At 39.6% G+C, this 22,515-nt stretch overlaps 1 protein-coding gene across 2 annotated transcripts; it reads right to left on the minus strand.

The window, feature by feature from the left end:
• Positions 1-5,530: 5,530 nt before the first annotated feature.
• WASHC3 (WASH complex subunit 3) lies at positions 5,531-21,486 on the minus strand. 2 transcript variants are annotated; one of them, XM_051630635.1, is made up of 7 exons: positions 21,367-21,486; positions 19,677-19,775; positions 17,379-17,444; positions 15,867-15,995; positions 14,073-14,180; positions 10,638-10,702; positions 5,531-7,302 (listed from the first exon to the last, which is right to left on the minus strand). In XM_051630635.1, the coding sequence occupies exons 1-7, from the start codon at positions 21,415-21,417 to the stop codon at positions 7,218-7,220; spliced, it is 603 nt and encodes a 200-aa protein (XP_051486595.1). In that variant the 5' UTR covers positions 21,418-21,486; the 3' UTR covers positions 5,531-7,217. The 2 variants fall into 2 exon arrangements, with proteins under 2 accessions (XP_051486595.1, XP_051486587.1); XM_051630627.1 differs by having other exon boundaries at positions 14,073-14,183.
• Between the last annotated feature and the right edge of the window lie 1,029 nt (positions 21,487-22,515).

Below are 22,515 nucleotides of genomic sequence, written 5' to 3' on the forward strand. Positions count from 1 at the left end.
TGCCAAAGCTTCAGTTGCCACAAAAGCATGGCATCTTCCTTCACCCAAACTGCTGACATTTTGAAATGTTTTCTGGTAACTGTATACTTGCAGCAAGAAGTTCAGGGAAATGAACAGAATTTGATTTCCTAGGGACCCCGAGCACGTGCCTGACTGGCTTTGATTTCTAGAACACAAGTGCCATGTGTACATTTCCTATAGCAGGGCTACAGACCATGGCCTCACACCCATAAAACTCTGTTGAAGACAATGGAAACCCTCCTTAGTGAAACTCAGATTCTAGTTGCTGGGCAGACTGGTTGCCATTGGTTATCATCTCACTGGCTATGTACCAGAGGTTTGTGGTGTTCTGCTGATTGACATGTTGCCTGAATGAAGATAATCATAGAATAATAGAATCATAGAATGGTTTGGGTCAGAAAGGATCCTAGAGATCATCTAGTTTCAAGCCCCTGGCCATGGGCAGGGACACCTCCCACTAGATCAGGTCGCTCAGAGCCCCATCCAGTCTTGCCTTGAACAATTCCAGGGATGGGGCATCAACAACCTCCCTGGGCAACCTATTCCAGTGTCTTATCACCCTCACACTAAACAGTTTCTTCCTAATATCTAACCTAAATCTCCCCTCTTTCAGTTTAAAACCATTACCCCTTGTCCTATCACTTCCCTCTCTGGTGAAAAGCCCCTCCCCAACTTTCCTGTGGACCACCTTTAGATACTGGAAGGCCACTATAAGGTCTCCCCAGAGCCTTGTCTTCTCCAGGCTGAATAGCCCCAACTCTCTCAGCCTCTCTTTGTAGGTGAGGTGCTCCAGCCCTCTGGTCATCTTTGTGGCCTCCTTCTAGACTTTCTCCAGGATCTCCATGTCCTTCTTGTGCTGGGGGCTCCCGACTGGACACAGTACTCCAGGTGGGGTCTCACGAGAGTGGAGTAAAGGGGCAGAATCAGCTCCCTTGACCTGCTGGCCATGCTTCTTTTGATGCAGTCCAGGACACAGTTGGCTTTCCGGGCTGCCAGTGCACATTGCCGGCTCATGTTGAGCTTCTCATCAACCAAGACCCCCAAGTCCTTCTCCTCCAGACAACCCTAGAATTGAGTTAAGGCTGTAACTGGAGGGGTCTAAATGCTGATGAGAGGGCCTAACTTCAGAGGGAAAGCATAAACAGATACATTATAACACCTTTTTTCTAACATTAGGGTCTAAAGAGGCTTCAGACAGGGATGTCATCTTTCTGGAGCTCACATGCTATTTCATTATTTCTCCCTTTTCATCAAACCCCTAGGGGACCCCGATCTTTGAGATGGCTTCCTCTTTCCCCTACCAAAATGTGACTGAAAACAGCCAATAGGCTCTGAAAGTTAAGAAAAACTAAGGACAGACACAGGTACAAAGTGATGCTATTTCCACAGTAAATCAGGCTGAAACACTTCCCACAATTAAATTATTATGCAGAAGCTATTAGAAGAGAGACTTGCATGACTTTAATCTATGGTAATAGGTCAACTCAACAATGTTTGAAGACCAGGGATGCCAGGGGGCTGGAAGAACGGTAACAAAGGCTAAAGTTTACAACAGATGAGGAGGCTGACTTGAAAGCCAATTCAGAGGCAGAGAAGTTACAGTAAGAAAAATGCTAATAATCACCCCTCACCCATGGTATTCTAGTTGTATTCAACTGCTTTGAAATTGTCTTCTTAATACATGCTCTTGTGCAGGCAGGCAAGCTTTTGACATTAGTTCCCTAAACCACACCAAACACATGATAAAGCATGATGAACCATTCTTTGCTTAATGAAGTTTTACAAAAGAACTGGCTGCCACCTATTTCACTCTTTGCTTTTGATGATGCCAGGCATCATGCTGAGCAAACAAGACACTGTTGTTCAAGGTTACTTAGGAAAAACAAAAATATCTGTTATTATTTGACAGCTCCCTAAAAGCACTGTACTGAGGAGAAAGCAAATGATGAAACAACTGAGAAAAAGACATTCCTCCTTTTCTCTGTTCATCCCTCTCCCTACTTCTACTCTACTTTAGAACTAGGTGAACTGGATCCAGAAGATCAAAAGATCATCTCAGCATGCAGACGTTTTCCTTTTCAAAGAGATGCTGAGAAGCAGTATAGAGAAATCAACACTGCAAGATGCAGTTTAGGGGGAAGGATTCCCCATGCCTGTGAAAAATGGTGAGAACAGTGCTGCAAGAAATCACACACGGAATCTGTTGGGAGCATGCAGTTGGCTGAACGCTAGAGATCACTTGTTTTAGAGCAAAAAGGATAATCACAGTTGTTAGGAGAGATATAATTTAAAATAGGTCTTACTAATTTTTTCCACTGTCTAATTCTTCACAGCAGGGTAATTCAAGTGTAATAAAGTTCTCACCATTACAAGTGACCTAAAGGGTAAGATTTATTAAAAAGTTGATGGCAATCACCTATAAACCACCTATAAAAAGAACTGTTGATATAAATGTAAAAATTACTCCCAGATCCCATCTGATCCATCCTTCTCAGCACCCAGACCGATGTTTTTTCCAATACAAGATTGGTCCCAAGCCCAGCATCCACTTTATTTTGAATCCTGATTCCACAAACAGAAGACAATAGTGAAGCACAAAAAGGGATTTTTAATGTCCAGGGAACAGCGTGTCCCCAGACAGAGTAGACAGCTTTCAAGTGCAAGTGCATAGACTAGAACAAGCAAGAGCTTGATAAGAAAAAAGTATATTACATAAAATCAGAGAATACTATTATTTATAATTTCACTATTACAGAGACAGAATACCAGTTATGAAGTCTGATGCAAAGAAGAAAATAATCTACTGTCTGCAAAGTGAATGTTTGTTCATAATTTTCCTTTCCACCAATTTACCTGAAAATGGGAAATACACTTGTTTAAGGTCAAGACACTAATTTTAAAACTTTTTAAAACAAAATCCAAATAAAACCAAGTCTTTCATGTTACATCCATCCTTAACCAATGACCTGTATTGTAATTTATAACCATTTAAACTTCTTTCCTCAAAATGAATATGACAGGACAAGAGAGGTTGGATTGTACAGCCTGGAGAAGAGGAGGCTCCAGGGAGACATTATAGTGGCCTTCCAGTACTTGAAGGGGGCCTACAGGAAAGCTGGGGAGGGACTTTTTAAAAGGGCACAGAATGACAGGATCAGGGGTAATGGTTCTAAAGTGGAAGAGGGGAGATTTAAGTTGGGTATTAGGAAGAAATTCTTCACTATGGGGGTGACAAGACACTGGAATAAGATGCCCAGGGAAGTTGTGGACGTTTCCTTCCTGGAAGTGTTCAAGGCCAGGTTGGATAGGGTTCTGAGCAACCTGGTCTAGTGGGAGGTGTTCCTGCCCATGCCTGGGGGTTGGAACTAGATGATCTTTAAGGCCTCTTCCAACCCAAACTATACCATGATGATTCTATGAAGGTATTAGCGAAATTAGACAGTCAAACACAAGGCAGGAATGCCCAGAGCCTCCTGAATTATTGCAAACATTTTAGGAACGAACAAACTTGCAACTTAGCACTGAACATCAATCTCTGCTCACAACTGGAGTAAAATCTTGGTAGCAGGAAAAGGGACTGCAGGATCACTGCAGTACTCCCCACATCTTCCATTACAGCATTCAGTATTGATTTTTACCAGAGACAGAACTGCAAGACTAAGCAAGCCATAGCCTGAGCTAATGGGGCAGTTCTTGTTTTGCCTGTAAAGTGGAATGAATGGAGGAGATACCATCACATCAAGTATCAGGAGAGGAATGCTTAGGACACTAGTACAGGCATTTGACTTGCAGTCATCTCAGACAAGAGGCTGCCAATTTCCTTAGGAGTAGGAAAATACACATTCCGTTTTGCAGACAAAACATTATAACTCTGCAACCCTGTATCAGCTTTTCAGAGAAAAAAACGGGTTCCCAGAAAGTTTAAGTTCATGATGAACTTCATTTTCTTGCTACATAACATTATGGAAAGCAAAACTGATCTGGCCACACGCAATGCAAAGTGCTGATCTTAGTGATACTCTTTTTCCAAGTACAGGCTGTAGTTCCTGATGACTTTTATTCACAGAATGACAAACTATACACTTAACTCACTGGTGTAAATAACACACACTGGAAAGAAAAACAAGAGAGAGGAAGAGACCCAGCTTGGAAAAAGAACCATCAATTTTCTTTTCAAATGTAGCTGAACAGGAGAGTTGGGAGGGAACAGATTAATGATGAGGAGTGCTAAACTAGAACTTCAGAATAAGGTTATTATCATGTCCAGATGTTGTTTTTGACTTTGACAGTTGTTTGAGGTTTCACTTAAATAAATACTGAAATGCATCTAGTCTTAAGGCACCTACATGCATTTAAAATGATTGTAAGTATCTTTAAGAAACTGACCATTATACACTCTGCACTCCATTTCACCTCCAAAATGAGGAAGATGGTGACTGGGTAAAAAAACCCAAATGTTTGTTTAAATATTTAGTACATAATTTACTAACAGTACATAATGAGTATTAAAAGATGCATTATAACTCCAACAGTTATTCTGGCAACAAGCTGAAGCAGTTCTTGCACCTTCAAATTGCAATATTGCCCCAGATGATTATTTAAATCCATATAAAATATATTAGATGTGTATAACTGACATCTCTTAATGTATACTGCATCTTTTGAAAGTTTGTTGCTGTTGGAAGCTTTTTAAAAATAAAAGTCACTTAAAAATGGACTTCTTCTCTTGAAAGTATTACGTGTATCTGATTACTCTGCAGCCAAGTTGAAATCCTCCCTCCATCTTCTATTCCAAAACAGATGGCAAATAACGAGCAAGTTGGAATATCCTCAGCTTATAGTATTTCGCCTGTGGTTAAGGACTTTCCAGTTCCTGGGTTAGCACCATCTCACTAGAAAACTGCTGTAGATCAAGGAGGACGGGTGCAGCTGACATAATTCAGTCTCAAACCAACAATCCCATATTAATAGCTTCTTGTGTCAGCATGTGTCCTAAGCTGAAACATCTCAGATGGGATTTGGCTACAACCTGAGTACAGGGATGTGTTTAGCAGATGAGACTGGCAGGAACAGAGGAGCTTAATGTGGTCAGAGGTTCCAAAGACAGTGGAAGCACTGTGGCTGCTGACCCACTGAAGGTAAAAAGGGAACGTTTTATCTTTTTTTCCCTGATTCCTCACAATTTAGACATTAATTTTCACTGTGCAGTGTGCCATCACTCAAGTGGGAGAGGAGAAAAAGTGGCAATATTTTTCTTAACATTTCTCCAAGCCTAGTAAGATAGCACTATTCCAAAGTAAACAGCTACCCTGCAAAAACTCCACAAGCCTTAAGCAATTAAATTCACCATTCCTACTAATGAAACTGTTATTCTGTGACATATATAATCACAAATTAATTACCCCTCATTGTAAGGAGTGACAGTAGGCTAGGGACTTTCTTTTCCATTCCAAAAATACATTTTTGTTATCTTGTTTAAAATAACATGGGAATAAAATAGAACCACAACTTCGGTTTACAAAGAATAGCTTTATTATAGAGATTGCTTCAATGAGTTTTCAAATATAGATTTTTTTAAAACGTCACCATATATGTTTTCTGGTATAATATTATAATATTTACTTTTGAAATACTTATTGCTAACATGTTAATATTTGTTGAGTTTTACCAAGTGTTAACTATTGAGTATTTTTAAGTGCTCAATAATAATTAATTCATCATTGAAATGTCATCTCTAGGCATTTTCTAGTGCATATATTCTTTCACAGGGATTCAGGCATTAGTCTGATTTACAGGTTATGAAGAGCTTAAATATGTCTGCTAGACTAAAATGGAAGCCATGCTTAAGTTACAGGAAAAAAAACCAACAGCTAACCTATTGAAAGGCATAAATAACTAAGAGAGAAGATGATTTGGTCATAAAAACTACCAAATTCATATTCTTAAGAGCTTCAGTTTTACTCTTTTCTTGGTCTCAGGAAGAATGTGAAATACCAGAAAGTGAATGATTGCCCAGAGCACTCTGGTATAATCACAATAATCTGGGGAATACAAATAGATTGTGAAAAATTTCAAGTAGAACAAATTATATTAAAGAAGATCCTTTACTGAAACATCATTTTTGACTCATGGAGTAGATTAAGTAATTTGGAGGGAAGTCTTCAGGGCCTGTCAGGCTCCAAGTGGATTTCTTTATATTGTTCCCCAATGCATACCTCAATAGGTAGCAAGGTAGTTTTCTCATTAACCAAACTGAATCTTTGCTGCTTTGTTCAAATTAACAGTAAAGGCACCAACTTGGAGGTGACTTTTTACCCTATGCAAACTGCTCAGCCACAGCTCCTTTAGAGTAAGCCCAACAGTAAGTGGTTTCCACCGACACACATCACAGCAAACAAGGAGTCAGACTTTGGTATTTCACCAATAACCTCCCAGTCACTTGCTTGTTTCACAGTACCATTTTCAAACCAATCTTGCAATGTTTTGTAGCTTTCTACACCACTGTAACCAGAATTTGATAAATCAACTCTTCTACAGGGTAGGAATTTCTTTAACAATTTTGTACAGACTCTAACATGATATCAAATAGCAGTATATACTTCAAAAATAGATTCAGATAGGTTTTTTAATACATTTTTCACTTGTATTGTAGTTTCTCTCTAAACAGAAGTATCACTGATTTGCAGTCACCACAAGATAGCTGACTTCTATGTAAATGTTGTTGCATGACTTCAGAATATAGTATAATGAAAAAAATAAATAGAGATCATAAATGAAAAAATAATTTGCAAAAGTTCCTTTACCTGTAAGTTATGGGACAGAAAGAAGGCAACTTAGGTAAAATGTGTTACATGGAAAACCCAATAATGACCAGAATGCAGCATTAGAGTCCTGGAGGTTTAAAAGTGTGGAATTCTTAAGAGTTTTACGAAGTAATTTCAGAAGTATCAAAAAGGATTCTGAAACACAGCACAAAAATTGCAAGGGTCTCACCATTATTTTTCATGGTGGAAAGCTTCAGGTTGAAACATACTGCCTGTTCAAACTTTCTGGGAGAGAACACAGAGAACCCTAGTTCTTAAAAATGCTGTCAGATAAATCATGTTGCCCATGTGATCCACGCAAAACCATTGTCTGCCAAAGCTTCAAACACAGGAGCACTTAACAAAGGTTTCCAAAGGTCAAAATCAGTCTCTTTAGTCACTAAATGAAGATTCACTATCAGAACTGTCTTCTGCTTTCCCATCATCTCCCCAGGCAGGCACAGGGGCATCTGGGGTCCTGCAGGCAAGAAAAACGTTGTGTTGTAAATCCTAGAAGGCAGTTGAGAACAGAAGCAACTGAGCACGTAATGCTAATGTCTTTTCACTGCAACTGCATGCACTTAATTGCCACAACATTTAACACATTACAAACTCACCCCTTATTGCTATTGCTTCACTTACAACTCAAAAATAAACACTACAAAGTGCAACTCACTGGACACCAATACTCTGTAGACATCAGTTTGAATGTACACCCTGAGGTTATGAGAAATAATGACAGATCACTAAGTAGCAGCAAATGCTTCCAGAAAGAGCTGAAGGTGGTAAATTAATTCAAATTTCTTCAGTCTTTAGAGGTTCTAAGGCTGAAAGGAACATGCTGTACACCATTAAGCAGTGTAAATAGTACATGAAAAAAATAAGACAGGAAATTAACAACATTGTATCCAACTAAAACTGCAGGGATAATTTAGAGAAGCTAAAAAGAATTACTCAGAGTGGAATTTGGCTAGAACATTGGGTTAACTTTGACATGCAAGAGCAGCCATAGGATTTTTATTGACTACAAATGATCAGACCTCTTGAAGTCAGTTTTGAAGAGAATATTTAAGAAGGATCTTATCATCGTGTCAAAATATTTGCTCAGGGAATCTACTGGGAATGAAGGGGAGAGAAGCAAGCCATCTAAACACTAATTATCACTGCTGACTAAAGATGCTGGCTCTCCCTGGAGTCTTCCTCCTAAGTATGTCACGAGTTTGGCAATACAAGCAAGACTGAGCCCCGTAAATTCTGAAACCAAGGTAGAAAATATACATACAGTTATACTTAGGGAAGAGGAAGAATGATCTTCACAGAAACTAGCTTCCAGTATGATAGCTAGCTGCTCTCTTTAAAACAATATTACATTTTAAATTAAGCTGACAATTGCATTATCCTTGCATTGTTACTTATCTTGGGGCTAAGCCCTGTGTGTTGTGCCACAGAACTTCTTTACCAACTTTAGTTCTGTTTATTACAATTTCTCTGTTGGAAATCTTTAAGGTACCTTTAATGTGCTTCTAAACCTTTTGGGTGCAAAAATAAGAAGTACACTAAAGAACTGAAGGAGAGCCTTATCCCCTCTTCCTGCACACCTCCAAAATGAATTAAGAAAGCACTTGCTTTCTCATGAAAAATACCACTTCACAATATTGTTCCTTGTTGCTGTGGTAATGAGAAAACAGAAAAGCCCTTCAAAGACGTGATCTGCAGAGACCAGTGCAAAAACTCTCCTCTAGTAAGGAGAGGAAGACAGCAATTAATTCCTTTAGTAAGTGCGGGCAGGACAAACTCTCCTGGAATTGTAGACCAGCAAGAGAGGAAGGATAAGAAACAAAAGTTCAAAATAGATAAATTGGGAGCTTGATAGAATAAGCACTTTTCAAACTCTGTAAATAGTTGAAAAGGGAGTGATAACAGAAGTAGAACAGCCAAAGGAAGAGAGTATAAACAACTTAATATTATTAGAATTAGCATCTGTGCAGCCACAAAAAAACCACCCTTAGTCACTGGCAAGTAGCTGTTAGAGTCTGCAGCACACGACTGAGCATACAGCGATATGTATATTTTCCTAATTTTCCCTGGGACTGAATGAGCAGACCTAAGGAATCTGAAGGTGTAAGAAATGTGGTGGGAATGGCAAGATACACAGTAAAAAGGTTTATTATATTGAGAGAAGAAAGCAAAAAAATTAAGACCATCCCCGACTCCTTAAAATACTATGCTTTATGCACACTGCCAAATAATTAGCTTTCTTTGACCAGGTAGATTTGATTCTCAGTTTTCAAACTAGTAATATTTTAAAGAAAATCTGCCTAAGCATTACTGTTGCATGCAATTTTTGAAGATGGACTTTGAGACCAAACCCCAAACTTAACTCCATGATGGGCAATTCACAGGAATAATGTTTTTTGTCTTAAATCAAATCAGTCAGTCCAAAAGCAGGTACTTTGTAAAAAAAGCTTTTGAAATGTTAACCTATTATCTTATTTTTATCTACTATAAAAATCCATCCAAATATGAAGAAATAGCAACATTTACAGAAAGGAATTGACCAGAAATGAATTAAAAAAACACAACACATATAAGACACACAGAGTAAACCATCTTTAATAACCCTGTCACAGATTTGCACAGGTTCCTGTGTTCTTTTTCTTATTTCTCACCAGATCAGTACAAATATCAAATGATTAATAATACTTCAGGCTTATTCAGTCACCAGGAAATAGCTGGGAGATAAAGTAACTCAGTATATGATGATACTTCAGTTTTCCTTTATTTTTATTTATTTTACTAAACAGGTTACTAGTTTCCATATAAGCATTTTGAAAATGCAAAAAGACTTAACTGGAAAGGAGAAGCAGACTTTCTAATATATTGACTTTTCTTTGAAGAGGATACAAAAGTGTTTCAAACAGTTCAGTGGCTATAATCTAAGAACGGAAGTTAATATTTTCATCAATTTAACAAATTATATGAAATAGTACAGTAAAACTAAATTACGTGTCAAATGTAAAATAACCCTAAAATTTACACTTATGGCCAGAAAAGTACCTTTGAAAATGAGTATCTATTTCTTAGTAGCCTTCACATCAGGTTAGTTCCATCAACAGTCACAATTTTAAACTGATTACTTCAATTTACAGCACCAGTGTTGGAAGTGAAATTGTATCTTCCATCTACTGAGGGAATATGGAGACAACTCTGCTAACCCCCATGCATTCAGCAAAATAAAACAGTGTGTTCTTATTCCTCTATCACGATGACATTTTCGTATTGAAGCGTTGAAATAAAGTATCTGGGTAAAACCTCATCCTCTAAACAGTACAGTGAAAATGGCTACTGACATACTATTTGATTCCTCAACACTAAACGCAAATTGTCAAATGTCACCTTGTCATTGCTATAAGCTTTACCTGTAACTGTACCACCTCTGCTTGGCTGGGAAGAAGTCCTTCCATCACCTCTCAAGTCTGAATGGTAAAGTCTTGCAACTTTCTGTTTGGGATGGTACAGTACCGACCCATTTACATTTCAGTCTCTGTATTTTCTAGGCCTTTCCTTGGACTAGGCAATGCTGAAAAGACAGCTCATACTTGATATTGCATCCCTCCTTCTTTGGTACTATGGCCCTTTTCAGACCTATAAAATGCTAAAAATACCTTTCATGGGAGACTTCAAAACCTGTTTCAATGCTAACAATTTAGATTCACAATATCATCAACAAGCTTTTCTAAGCATGCTTTTTTTTCAAAGTTTTTTAAACACATGGTTGCATTCCAGCCCTACTGGAAGCTACAAATTACTTACTCAAGAAGATCTGGATTTAGCCCTTCAGAAATCATTTTGTTTCTTATTGCCATTACAGGAACACCCTGTTCAGGAGGAGGAAGAATAATATGAAAATACTGGACACAAACAGGTGCATTAAATTCCACAGGTTCTTTTAGGCTGCACTTTCATACATTTTTATGCATGTCACTTGTTAAACAAGAGCATGGAATGAGAAAGCACGAAGTAGCACAAAGACAGCAGAGAAGAGTTGTGCTAGAAAGATAAAGAAGACTTGGACACATTGAAGGTTTAGCCAAAGATGGAGGAAAACCAGGCAAGTGCATTTGCTACAGGATACCTTAATGCAGTGCTAAAACTTGAAAAGTCTTTAAAAAGCATGCAGAAAAAGGCAAACAGGAAATGAGAACAGAAACACAATGTAAAAGTGACTCCTCTGAACACATGTGCTCGTACACTCAGGCTTGAATCTTCTGTGACTTGTGGACAGATTTTAGCCAACTATGTATGTGTTAAAAAAAAATTCCTTCCTTTCACTGCAAGTCATTCCACAGCTTCTGCACTTTATTTTATTCAGCAACACCTAAACATCCCCTCATCTTGGATCGCATACCCAAGAACACTTTGAACCACGTAGTCTTACGAGATACATTCCAACAAACTGCTCTTATGTTTCCACTGAAGTTGCTCAAAGACAACTTGTTGCTTTGCCATCCCCTGTTGCAAACCATCAGAAACAGCACCTGGGCCACTGTATGCCAAGATAGGAGGAAAATATAAATAAAGGAAAACCAAAAAAATTATATAATTTCAGATTTCCAAGGGACAAAGCTACTGGTGGTCTAGGAAAGTCAGGAGAGGCCTCACAACCTAAATGAAAAGTAGTGTGAGATTATTTTGGCACAGCATAAATATCTTTTGTCCAAAGTCAGTAAAATAGCAATAAAATAATAGGCAGCCATGACTAATGTTCCAGAGAAGCATGTGGTACTAGTGACAGCAGTGACAGTTGCAGGAGCTAACCTGGCAAAATGAGAGCTAAGCTAGTTTCCTTACTGTGTTTTCCTTGTGCAGTTTCACAGTAAGAGTCACAATCAAGACTTCTGCTTGAAGGCGCTATTCTGGAACAGCACACAAGCAGGTAGATAGTTTTGGCAAGCTACCAGGCATATTGGCAAAAATGTGACTTAAATAGTTGCAAGGTATTAGGCTTGTGAGAACAAATTTCTTAGTAATACACAACTAATGCACATTTTAAGTATTTGAGTATTTTATGACAGTTTAAAATATTCACTTACTCTACTACAGATTTGAACACCAGGGATTTGGTGTCTACACAGTGCTCCATGCTATCTAATATTTTTTTACCCTCACTTGACTGCTCTTAGGGTTGGTTCCTTTCCCAGCTTAGAAGTGACTTATGAAGTGTCTATGTATCAATTCAAACCATGTAAAGTCTACAGGCTGGAGCACCTCTGCTGTGAAGACAGACTGAGGGAGTCAGATGGCCACTGAAATGGCACAGAGGAGCCAGTAGTAAATTTTCATTGAATTTGTCTGTGCTCAGTTAAGATCTGAAATAATCCAAATCACTACACATTCAACAGTGTGTACCCCAGCACTACGCCCAGTCTAGCCTTGCAGCCTGGGAAGCGTGGGAGGCATGGAGAAGCCACACTGGAAGCAGCAATCTTGTTGCAAATAGGTTTTATAGTTCACCATAGTGCAGAAAGAGGTCACACATCATCAGTGCTGGCAACTCCTGAAAATTACCGTGCTCTCTGTGTTTGGTTTTTATTTCAGTTCCTTAAAACAAGAATCAATCTGTATCAGGCCAGTCAGTATCCTGGCATCTATGCATTCATGTTTGGTGTTTAGACTCTAGTAAGAATACTTGTACTTCATGTTTAAAGTTTATCTATTAAACAAATAGGAGACTGCTCCTCTCACACTGTCAACAGAAGCGTTCTGAATATTTATTGTAGCCAATATGATACTGCTTTTGAAAGGTTTGCTTGAATATTATCACTGTACATTTTAAAAAATATTAATTTAGTATGCTCAACTGCACTCCATCAAATTGAGCTTGCTACTATTTCACAGAATAGCTATCTTTAATGAAAAATAAATATCTCTTCACCATGCTAATTCTTAAATACTACAAATAAAGCAATAAATAAATGATCAGTTAAAACAAATCTTCAGCTAATAACTTCATTTGGGCAAATAAATTACATGAGCTGAAATACTTGACTGGACAAGAAGACAAGTTTGGCAAACAAAAGAACACATTAACTTGTTGTACATTAGTTTGACTTTCCTACCACACTGTTTACAACTGGCAGAGGAGTCACCAGGAACTGCCAGTACAGAGGGTAAATGCGGAAAGTGAGATCTCATTCCTTCAACAGTCACCAAAAAAAAAGTCAAAGTAATGATACCATTCAGCACTTTCACATCCACTTTGAAGTCTGGCATTAAATCAACACACTAACATAGTGTTCTACTTTCTCCTACTAACCCACTGCTAGGTTTTCCAAATGGTTTGTAACAAGCTACCTATGAAGTGCCAATTTGTGATTCAAATGAAAAATAAGGTCTGAAATATCATCCAAAGTACCAAGCACACCAACAGTAATAATTGCTCAGAGGAGGGAGGGAAACCATAAAGTTAAACATAGGCAACATTTTGCTAATGCTATGACATAATCATATTTTCCAGAATTATAACATATATATCAGAGGAAAATTTCCACTGACAGCTTGAAAAATACTGACAGATTTTTTTATTTCTTTCCAATCACATTTTTAATTTTGTGATCATAAAAAAAACCTCTTCAAAAACATCATCAAGAGTCTCCTATTCACCATTTCACCCTTCATTAGTTTTCACTCATGTAAATATTGAGATTATATGAATTTATTTCTTTTTTATCTGAATAACAGCCCACAGATAAAGAAGTAAACAAAACCTGTAAAATGAACAACAGGAAATTGAAGTGGAACCTAGTGAAGCAATTCTTGCATCTCTATTTTGAACCCTACAGAAGTATCAAATACTCCTGCTGTGGCCTATGCAAACAAAATATACTACAGCAAAACCAAACTGTAATCATGTGTGTAGGGAATGACAAAAGATTCTGCCAGAATAACTTTCAGTGGCACCTTTGCTGACTCCAGCTAATATCACTCCCCATTTCCACATCTTCACACCTTCAGTTCTCAAGTATATAGGCAGAATTCTGAAGATCTTACCTGAAGCTGTCTGAAGGAATATATTACACCAAGTGATTTGCAAGAGAAGATGTGCTAGAAATATTGTGATGTCATCCCAGCTTAAAGATTAGTAATGCAATATACGTCTTCAGACATTTAATGTTCAATTCCAGCTGTGAGAGACATTCTACCTAAAAATAATAGAGCTGACAAAGAATGGTAAGAGAACTGACTTACCACTTGTACCATTTTGAGATATCTGGCATATCTTGGATCTTTGGCCACAGTTGAGACATTTTCTGTTACTACGTCTGTTTTCTGTAACCCTTCTTCATGTGCATTGTTCTGCTGTACACAAAGAAGATCATACTTCAATAAAGGCAGACCAAAAGCACAGGCAGATTTCAATCCATAAAATTTGTAATTTTAGCATAAAAGCTGTGTGGAGAAGTGACACACTAGAGGGAAGAGGGCTGTTCAGCCTGGAGAAAGAAGGCTCCAAGGAGACCTTATAGTGGTTTTCCAGTACCTGAAGGGGCTACAGGAAAGCTGGGGAAGGACTTTTCACCAAAGAGGGCAGTGATAGGACAAGGGGTAATAGTTTTAAACTGGATAAAGGGAGATTTAGGTCAGACACCAGGAAGAAATTCTTCACCATGAGGGTAGTAAAGTGCTGGAAGAGGCTGACCACGGAGGTTGTGGAAGCTCCCTCCCTGGAAGTGTTTAAGGCCAGGTTGGATGGGGCTTTGTGCAGCTTGGTCTTGTGTGAGGTGTCCCTGTTCATGGCAGGGAGGTTGGAACTTGATGATCTTTAAGGTCCCTTCCAACCTTAACCATTCTATGAACAAGACTATTTTGATCTGCAGTTACAGTATGAGAGATTTCCAAGATGTATGAATATACAAAAACCAGCTCTTCCATGACTGACTGTTACAAGTGTGACTTTGTACTTTTAGTAATAATTTTAATTTATTACATAGTATGTGAAAAATCCCCAAACCTATAATAATCTGTTATGTTTGTTGTATTTAACGAATAAAACTGAACTAAGTTTAAATACTCACTTTATTAAATTTTTTTTAAGGGATTATAGTTATATATCTCCGCCAGTGGTCCTATGCTTTTTTCTTCAAAATATTTGATTCCCATACAAATGTTTATTACAGATCAGATCACTTTTAAACTCTACTTTTTAGTATAAAACATTAACCTAAAGGATAACATAATGAAATCAAAGAACCCCTGATAGTTAATTAATTTTAAAAAAATTAAAAATTACAAAAAGCTATAGGGCTATTAAAAAGACAAAACCAAAACTGCGTATTTGCTATTAAACTGACCATTTGAAAGTAGCTTTGGAAACCTCCTTTCAGAAATATCTGTCCCTGCTGTAATATCAGACAGAAGGAACCTTATATAGAAAATGAGTCACTCTCTAACATGACTAAAAAACACAATTCTAACTGTTCATTCTGTCTCCCATGTTCCTGGCTGCAAATCACAGTTACAATCTTTTACAGGCAGGTAAAGGCAGCAGAGTACTTCAGCTATTGCTGCTCCTAAGCAATTTCCACCAAATAAGAGAATGAGCAGAGACTGAAATTGGAGATTCCAAGAAAAGAAATTATAACAGGAAACTGCAGGAAGAGCTCCATCTACAAATGAGCCAGAAAGCCTCACTTTGTGAAGTGGTAATCACAGGATCTAGGTCTGAGTTTAAAAAGAAATCAAACACTCAACACACACATAAAAACCCAAACGAAACAACAAAAAACCTAATTGCAGAGATAGGATCTTAATGTTGATCACTTACAATAAGCTGGCATTTTCTGTACGTAGATTATAATATATAGAAAACATTCACTTTAACCTCTTCAAAATAAAGTATCCCAGAAACTCCAATTGGAGTTGAAAGCTCACATTCTAAAGGAAGAAGAGCTGGAATTATGTGATTCAAACTGTTATTTCCATAAATGACCTTCCCAGTCCCTTGATGTAATTCACATGTATTAGTTATGCTTCATTACTTACTCCAGGTTGAGGTGATACAGCTGTCTGTTGATCTATAGTAGCTTGTGCCACAAGACCATTTGTAACACTATTCTTATTTTCACTGGACACTTGACATTTGACATCTTCTAGGCCAGGAATAGAGGATAACTGAATGTACAAAACAGCATCAAATAAGCAATATCACAAGCCCATGTGTACAATAAAATCTGCAGTATGCTGCTTAGCACATATTTATTCCCCAGGTAGGTTTCATGTTAGTAAAACAGTAACTTTTCATCACTAGTTTTGGTATTTTGATTGGCAAAAGAAAAAAAAAAAATCTATTCAGGCAATTTCTACAACAAAACCCTCAAACCGCTTCTTTGGAGCTTTCACTGTGAACACAGGGTTGCAGTGCAGGAAAGGATTCCCCAGCATTTACCAGCTACAAGAGAGCCATGCTTTCTTCTCTGCTACCTCCTCTAAATTGAAAGAAATCATGACAAGAATACCTATTATCTAACAGATGGGTGACTGGTTACAGATTTTGCAGTTTTCTACATCCTTCACTCTATTTTAAGGATATGCTGCAAGTGGATATCAAACACACCACACATTTATTTGAAGGAAATTCTATGTAACACGATTATGAAGAATTCTGCAAAAATTATCAATACTGACCATTCCTAATTATTTTGAAATACATAAGAGTTAGTAAGCACTGTTTGTACTACTACAGTATCTTTTTTCACTGAAATCTTAATGAACCATTTCAAAATGTCCTACCCCTGTTCCCAGAAAAGCCAACCAAAATTGCTTGAAATGATGGGTTAAAACTGCACAGGGGGTGGTTTTTTGGTTTTGGGGTTTGGTTTGTTTGTTTTGTTGATTATTTTTTTTTTAGCAAATTCAATAATACATAACTAGATTATATCATTTTCTCATTCTAGCTAAAGAAAGATCCATCAGCCCCATTTGTGTTAACCTCGGTCCAATTCCAGTTACATTTCAGTATCAAAACGTTTACAAGGTACCCATCTAGTCAAAATCCTGAACAGTCTGGTAACAATTACAAAGATCCTTCTGCTTTATCAAGGGGACAGAAATGTATTTAACTAGAGTTCGCATGTCAAATGGCATTTCATACTGCAACTCTGCAAGACAAGCTGCATAGTTTAATATTAGAAAACTTCCCTTCATTTTCTTACTATCAAACACTGCAATAAAATCACTACAAGTAAACTGCCACGTAGTTCAGTTGCCCTTTCAAGACCCAAGTGCTCCTTCCCTGTTCAACATGCTTAACAGAGACAAAACCAACATTTCCACTACGTGCTGTTGGTTCCTTCTTTTTATATCCAATACATGTTTAAATGTTCCACAAGGGCCAAGGCATGCAAAGAGAGCATTTGCCACATAAGCATTTTGCATTAGCTCCTTCAAACCATTATGAAAACCTCATTTGCTCAACTCAGCCTACGAAAAGGAATCTAGTTCATACAATCTAGGAGGCTGTCATGGTTAGAAGACAAATCCTGTGCACATACAAACCTTTGCATCCAAAATATTGAGTGTCGTTTCAATTTGCTGGATACGGAGAGACAGTGCTGACAATTTCTAGAAGAGAAAACAATTAGCATGTGAAAACACTCCCCGAGGTCACTTGTACATATAAAACAGTTCACATCTAGCTAAACAAAATCACTTTTGTCTTCTACTTGCTGAAGGCAGAGTTGAACGTAAATGAGATTATACCATTAAATAAATGAAGCAATAACATCCCTTTTTAGTACAGTAGATACAGTGGTTCAAATTTTAAATAATTTTACTAGGCTGTTTTCCTAAATAACGACTGACAGAAATGAAGACAGACTATATACAAGTCAAAGTACATAGGGCATATCTTTGGGCAACTGGAGAATTATGTGAGACATACTGTACTCTCACAGTTACCAAAACACCTTCCCTTAAAGCTTTTTCCAAATGTGGAAGACGAAAAGAAGTGAAGTGTGTGCATGTAAGAGAGCAGTAGAAAAATTAGAAAAATGTGCTAAAGAATACAGCAGGTGATTAAAAGCTCTTTATAGTCAAATGCAGTGAATCAGAACTAACCAGAAGCTTTATATGCTCCAAGTGCACCTCAACTGAATTTTGACACTTTTTTTTTTTTTTTTTAATTACAACTGAAGTTTTTCTAAATTACTCTATAGGAACTGTCACTCTTTTAACTAATCACTACCATACTCCACCAGACCTGTCCAAGTGAAGTTGGCTAGCACACTGGCTGGCAGATATGTACCACTCTGACAGCTTTCTGGCACGCTGGCAAGATTCTGACTGGCTCTGAAGTAGAACTTCAACACTCTAAGAAAAAGGCAATTCTGCCAATATGCTAGAAAAAGTAAAGAGGGGCTGACAGGAGTTAGTCTTTTTGGATAGCGCACTGACTTGTTTACAGATGGTTCTTTGTTCACAAAGAGGAGTTAGTTCCTATTGAACTATATGTGCCCTACATGTATCTGGGGAAAGCACAGGGAAGATGTACATGACTTTACAGCTCTGTTTGACTAGACAAGAGCCAAGAAATTTAGAGTTAAGGATGGTGTCAGCCCTAATTTTGAATTTCTTGGCTTCTGTTGATTTACACCAGGACCTTTCACATCAAGAACACTTTGGTACTTCATAAAAACAAAAAAATGCTTCCAGGAGTTTATAAAGCAACTATTTAGTCTCTTGAGTAACAACGCACTTAGGCGAACTAGTAACTGTTTTATTAAGTAGACTTCATGGCAGACTTCAGATGGCTTTCAGGGCATGTGTTCTGATTTCCATAGTGCCTATGTAAGAGGAAATATTGAGATCATGTGACAACTGGGTTTTGGACAACTGACAACAGCATCACCAGGGAATTACACTGCCCCATGTATCAAATCACAGTAAGTTTACAATTCTAAAAAAAATTACTTTTCTTCTCCGAGGCTCCATACGTTGACGTGGTAGCCATATTTTATACTTGTCATGAGTCTGGCTCTAAATTTTACTAACAAGTAACAAAATTTCTCAGACTACATGGCTTACTCTAATTGGATTTAAGTGTAGTCCTCACCCTGCTGGCTAAGGATGCATAGTAGTCTTTGTTGAATAAACTAGAGAACAGTTGCACAGTAACCACTAATGACAAAAAGGTTAAGCCCAAAGTCATATTAGAAAACCTGCTTTCTACAAGGAAAGAAGCACTCTTGTCCTGGTCAGTGAACCATTCTACTCTTTTCACTCTGGTGTATTTCCACCAACACTAAATTCACAACAAAAACGTATTAACGCTAAATATTTTTCCATTATAGTCATTTGTCAAAAACGTCTTCTTTTCCTGCATCAAAATTATTTACACTAAGAGCTTAGTGTATCACCCTTTTAAATTAGAGGTGGTAAAAGCTGAAATCAAGTTCTGATACAATATGCCAGGACACAGATGAGAGGCATACTGACTGTCAAAATGGATTCTGCACCATAGGAATATGGCATCCTTCTTCCAAGACGATAACCACAGATGCAGCTGCTCAGAACAGATTCCATGCATAAAAAAAGTTCCAAGACTGTGCCAAATGCAAAAGTTAAAGGAAATAGGATTAAGCATGATATAATTACTAGTTCGTGTGGGTATCTTGGCAGAAAAAAAACACCTGCCTTAAGCACTTACTCAAGAGAAACCCTGCATATAAAGCAGACTAATTGTTTTGTTTAAGTTACCAGTATTACCGGATGAAAAATATTTAAGTGAATGGTTCTCATTTCTAGGTTTTTTAAAATTGTGTAAATTGACAGATGGGAAAATTATAATAAACATACCTCTTCACAAACAGTAGAAAAGCGGTTGAGAAACTGCACTGTGTGAACCACAAACTGGTTTAGAAATGCTACTGTTCTTTTCTGTTGAATAGCAGGAACCTGCATTAAATACAAGAAAATGAGATTATAGATAGATGCTTTAGATCCAAGTGTGTCAATGCTCACATTTGGATCCAAAGACCTGTTAAAAAATAAATATGTTTTAGAAAAAATTAATTTAGAAACCTGCCCTAAGTTTGCTTGCTATAAATGCATATAATATACACATATATATACATACAAATAGGTATACACACACCCTTTTTCACTAGAAACCTACTACCATCACAGTTGAAAAGTTGCAGGATACACAGAAAAGGCAACAAGATCCACATAAATGAATGATCATAAATGATCCAAATTTTCATACATATCTTATGTATGAAAATACTCTTAGAAGAAATTGTGAATATTCCTGAAAATCAGTGTTAAAATTTTTAGAAACCAGAGAGGAACTTGGAAGCTTTCCTTCTGAAGCTTAAGAAGGAAAAGCAAACTTGGTCATCCATACAAATATGCAGTTACAACCAACACCATAATAAAAAATAGAGAGTAATGAAATTGCTGTCTTAGTCTCTAGTAGCTACCTGTACATTTTCTTCTTTGCAAGCGCTCAGACTATCCTAAAACTACACTTTCATGTCACTCCTCCAAGTCAGGTCCTATGGACACTTACTTTTCAGACTAAAAGGTAAAACGTTTGTCAAAGAGAAGTCTGGTGCTTGTAACCTGACAGTTGATGTTTTTATTTAAACTGTTACACAAGACTGGAATCAGGAACATTCACACAAATGCTTATGTGTAAAATGATACTGCCTTGGGGTCAACTGCCTTGGAAAACTACTGAAGTCTTAAATTTCACCGCAGGAAATCACTCCGTGGAATCACAATCGGTTAAAGTGAGGGATTTGCAAGGAAAAAAAAATAATATTTGCAGCCAAGCTTCAGCTGCACTGACCAACGGCTTGTGAACACCGTGACTCTGGTCTTCCCTTCTCCTTCGGTCTCCCGTTTGCCAGGGCAGCTGTTCACTGCGCTCTGCCCCCTTTCAGACCCCCCGATGTTCTGCGAGGCTCCTGCTGCTGCCACCTCACGCCTCCAGCCCGTGCGCCTGCCCGGCAGGGCCCGCCGCAGCCCCGCTCTGAACCCTCAGGGTGCTCGCCCTCTTGGCGGAAACGTACGGAGCTGCACCGAGGGCAGAAGCATGACCGGGGCAACTGAACCTGTCCTGTCTTGGTGCTATTTAAGAAACAAAGCCTAAAAAGAAAGAAATGGTTTTGCACCAGTGAAAGGCGTGACCGAGCAGCTCTGCACGTGAGGGGCCTCCCAGTCCCACGACTGAAACGGCCTGGCCTTTACACAGGACGCTGTCGCGGAACCCGCAGCAAAACGCCTTTGGGCCAGATTAATTCGGCGCCCCTGGAGTCACAGCTGAAGGAAGGCGAGGCGAGGCGAGGCGACCCGCCCCGTCCCCGGGCACTGCCGCCGGCCCCCGCCGCTCCGCTCCGCACCGGCCCCGGCGCACGGCAGGGGCGGGCAGGCCGGCCGGGCCGGGGGGCGAGGCTGAGGGGAGGGGCTCGCCCAGCGCCAGCGCCAGCGCAGCTGGGGGACGGGGCACAGCTCCGGGCCCCCGGGCCAGCGCAGCCCGTACCTTGGTGAGGTCAATGCCGGAGCCCACAATGGGCAGCCCGTCCTCGTCCATCCCGGCGGGGCCGAGGCAGGGAGAGCGGCGCAGCCCCCCGGAAGCCCTGGGCGCTCCGGGCACGGCCGGTTCCACTCGGCCCGGAAACAAAACGCGGAGGTTGCGCAGTCTCCTCTCCCAGCGCAACGCTCCTGGGAAGTGGAGTCCGCGGGAGGACGGCGGGATGTGGCGCCGGGCCGGGCCCCGTGTCCTCCGGAATCTTCCCCTCGTGTCCCCGCTCCGCCTTCCGAGGCCTCCGGGCGGCTCGTCGTGACCCGCCGCTGCGGCAGGGCAGCGTGCAGAGCCGGCCGCCGCGGCTGGGCGCTCCCGAGGGAGGAACGCATCGCTTTCCCCCGAGCCCCTCTGGTGTGTTCTCTCGAGCCGTCCCAGCCGCAGAGGAGCCGCGACCCCGGAGCGAGCGGGTCCCGGCAGGGCAGGGGAGGCCGTGAGCCGGGCCCTGCGGCAGGCCCCGCAGGTTCACGCCACAGCCCCAGGGCAGGGCCCCGGGTGGGGCAGGCCGGGGAGGGGAGGTATCCTCCCCAGCGGTCAGGCATCAAAGAGTAAGGAAGCCGAAAGCCAGTGATGAAGCTGTTCCTGTGCTCTTAGGTGTCGTTTGGGTGGTGAAGGGCCACACTTTGAATGTGAAGAATAAAAAGAACGAGCACTGAATGACCCTGAGATCTTCTGAAAAAAAAACCAAACAACACGGCTGTCATCGCGTTAGGAAAGATTCCTGTACTTTAATCCTTGTGCAAAAGGGAAAAAAAAGAGGGGTATGGTAAACTTAGCAGTGGCCTGTCTAAAGCTTTTGTGGTGTTCGGCAACACCTCTTGTTGCTGTCGCTTGATTCTCGAGCTTAGGGTTTTAGGTAGGCCTATTCCTTCTCAGTCAAGGAACCTCAGAGGTACCAGGCTCTAAGAAAGGGGGAACGGTCTGTAAGTTTGCAAATGTTCCTCTGGAAGAATTCCCTGACTGGCAAATAACCAATCTGTTTTTAACTTTGAGTAGTTGTGGGTATTGTTTTTCCCTACAACAGATTTAAGGGACTGATTAGACTGTTCAGACTGGGGACCCAGTACAAATTCAGGTCAAACGATTCTAATGGGGCGCATCATAAAA

Source organism: Apus apus, chromosome 1 (genome assembly GCF_020740795.1).
Source record: "Apus apus isolate bApuApu2 chromosome 1, bApuApu2.pri.cur, whole genome shotgun sequence".
NCBI lineage: Eukaryota > Metazoa > Chordata > Aves > Apodiformes > Apodidae > Apus > Apus apus.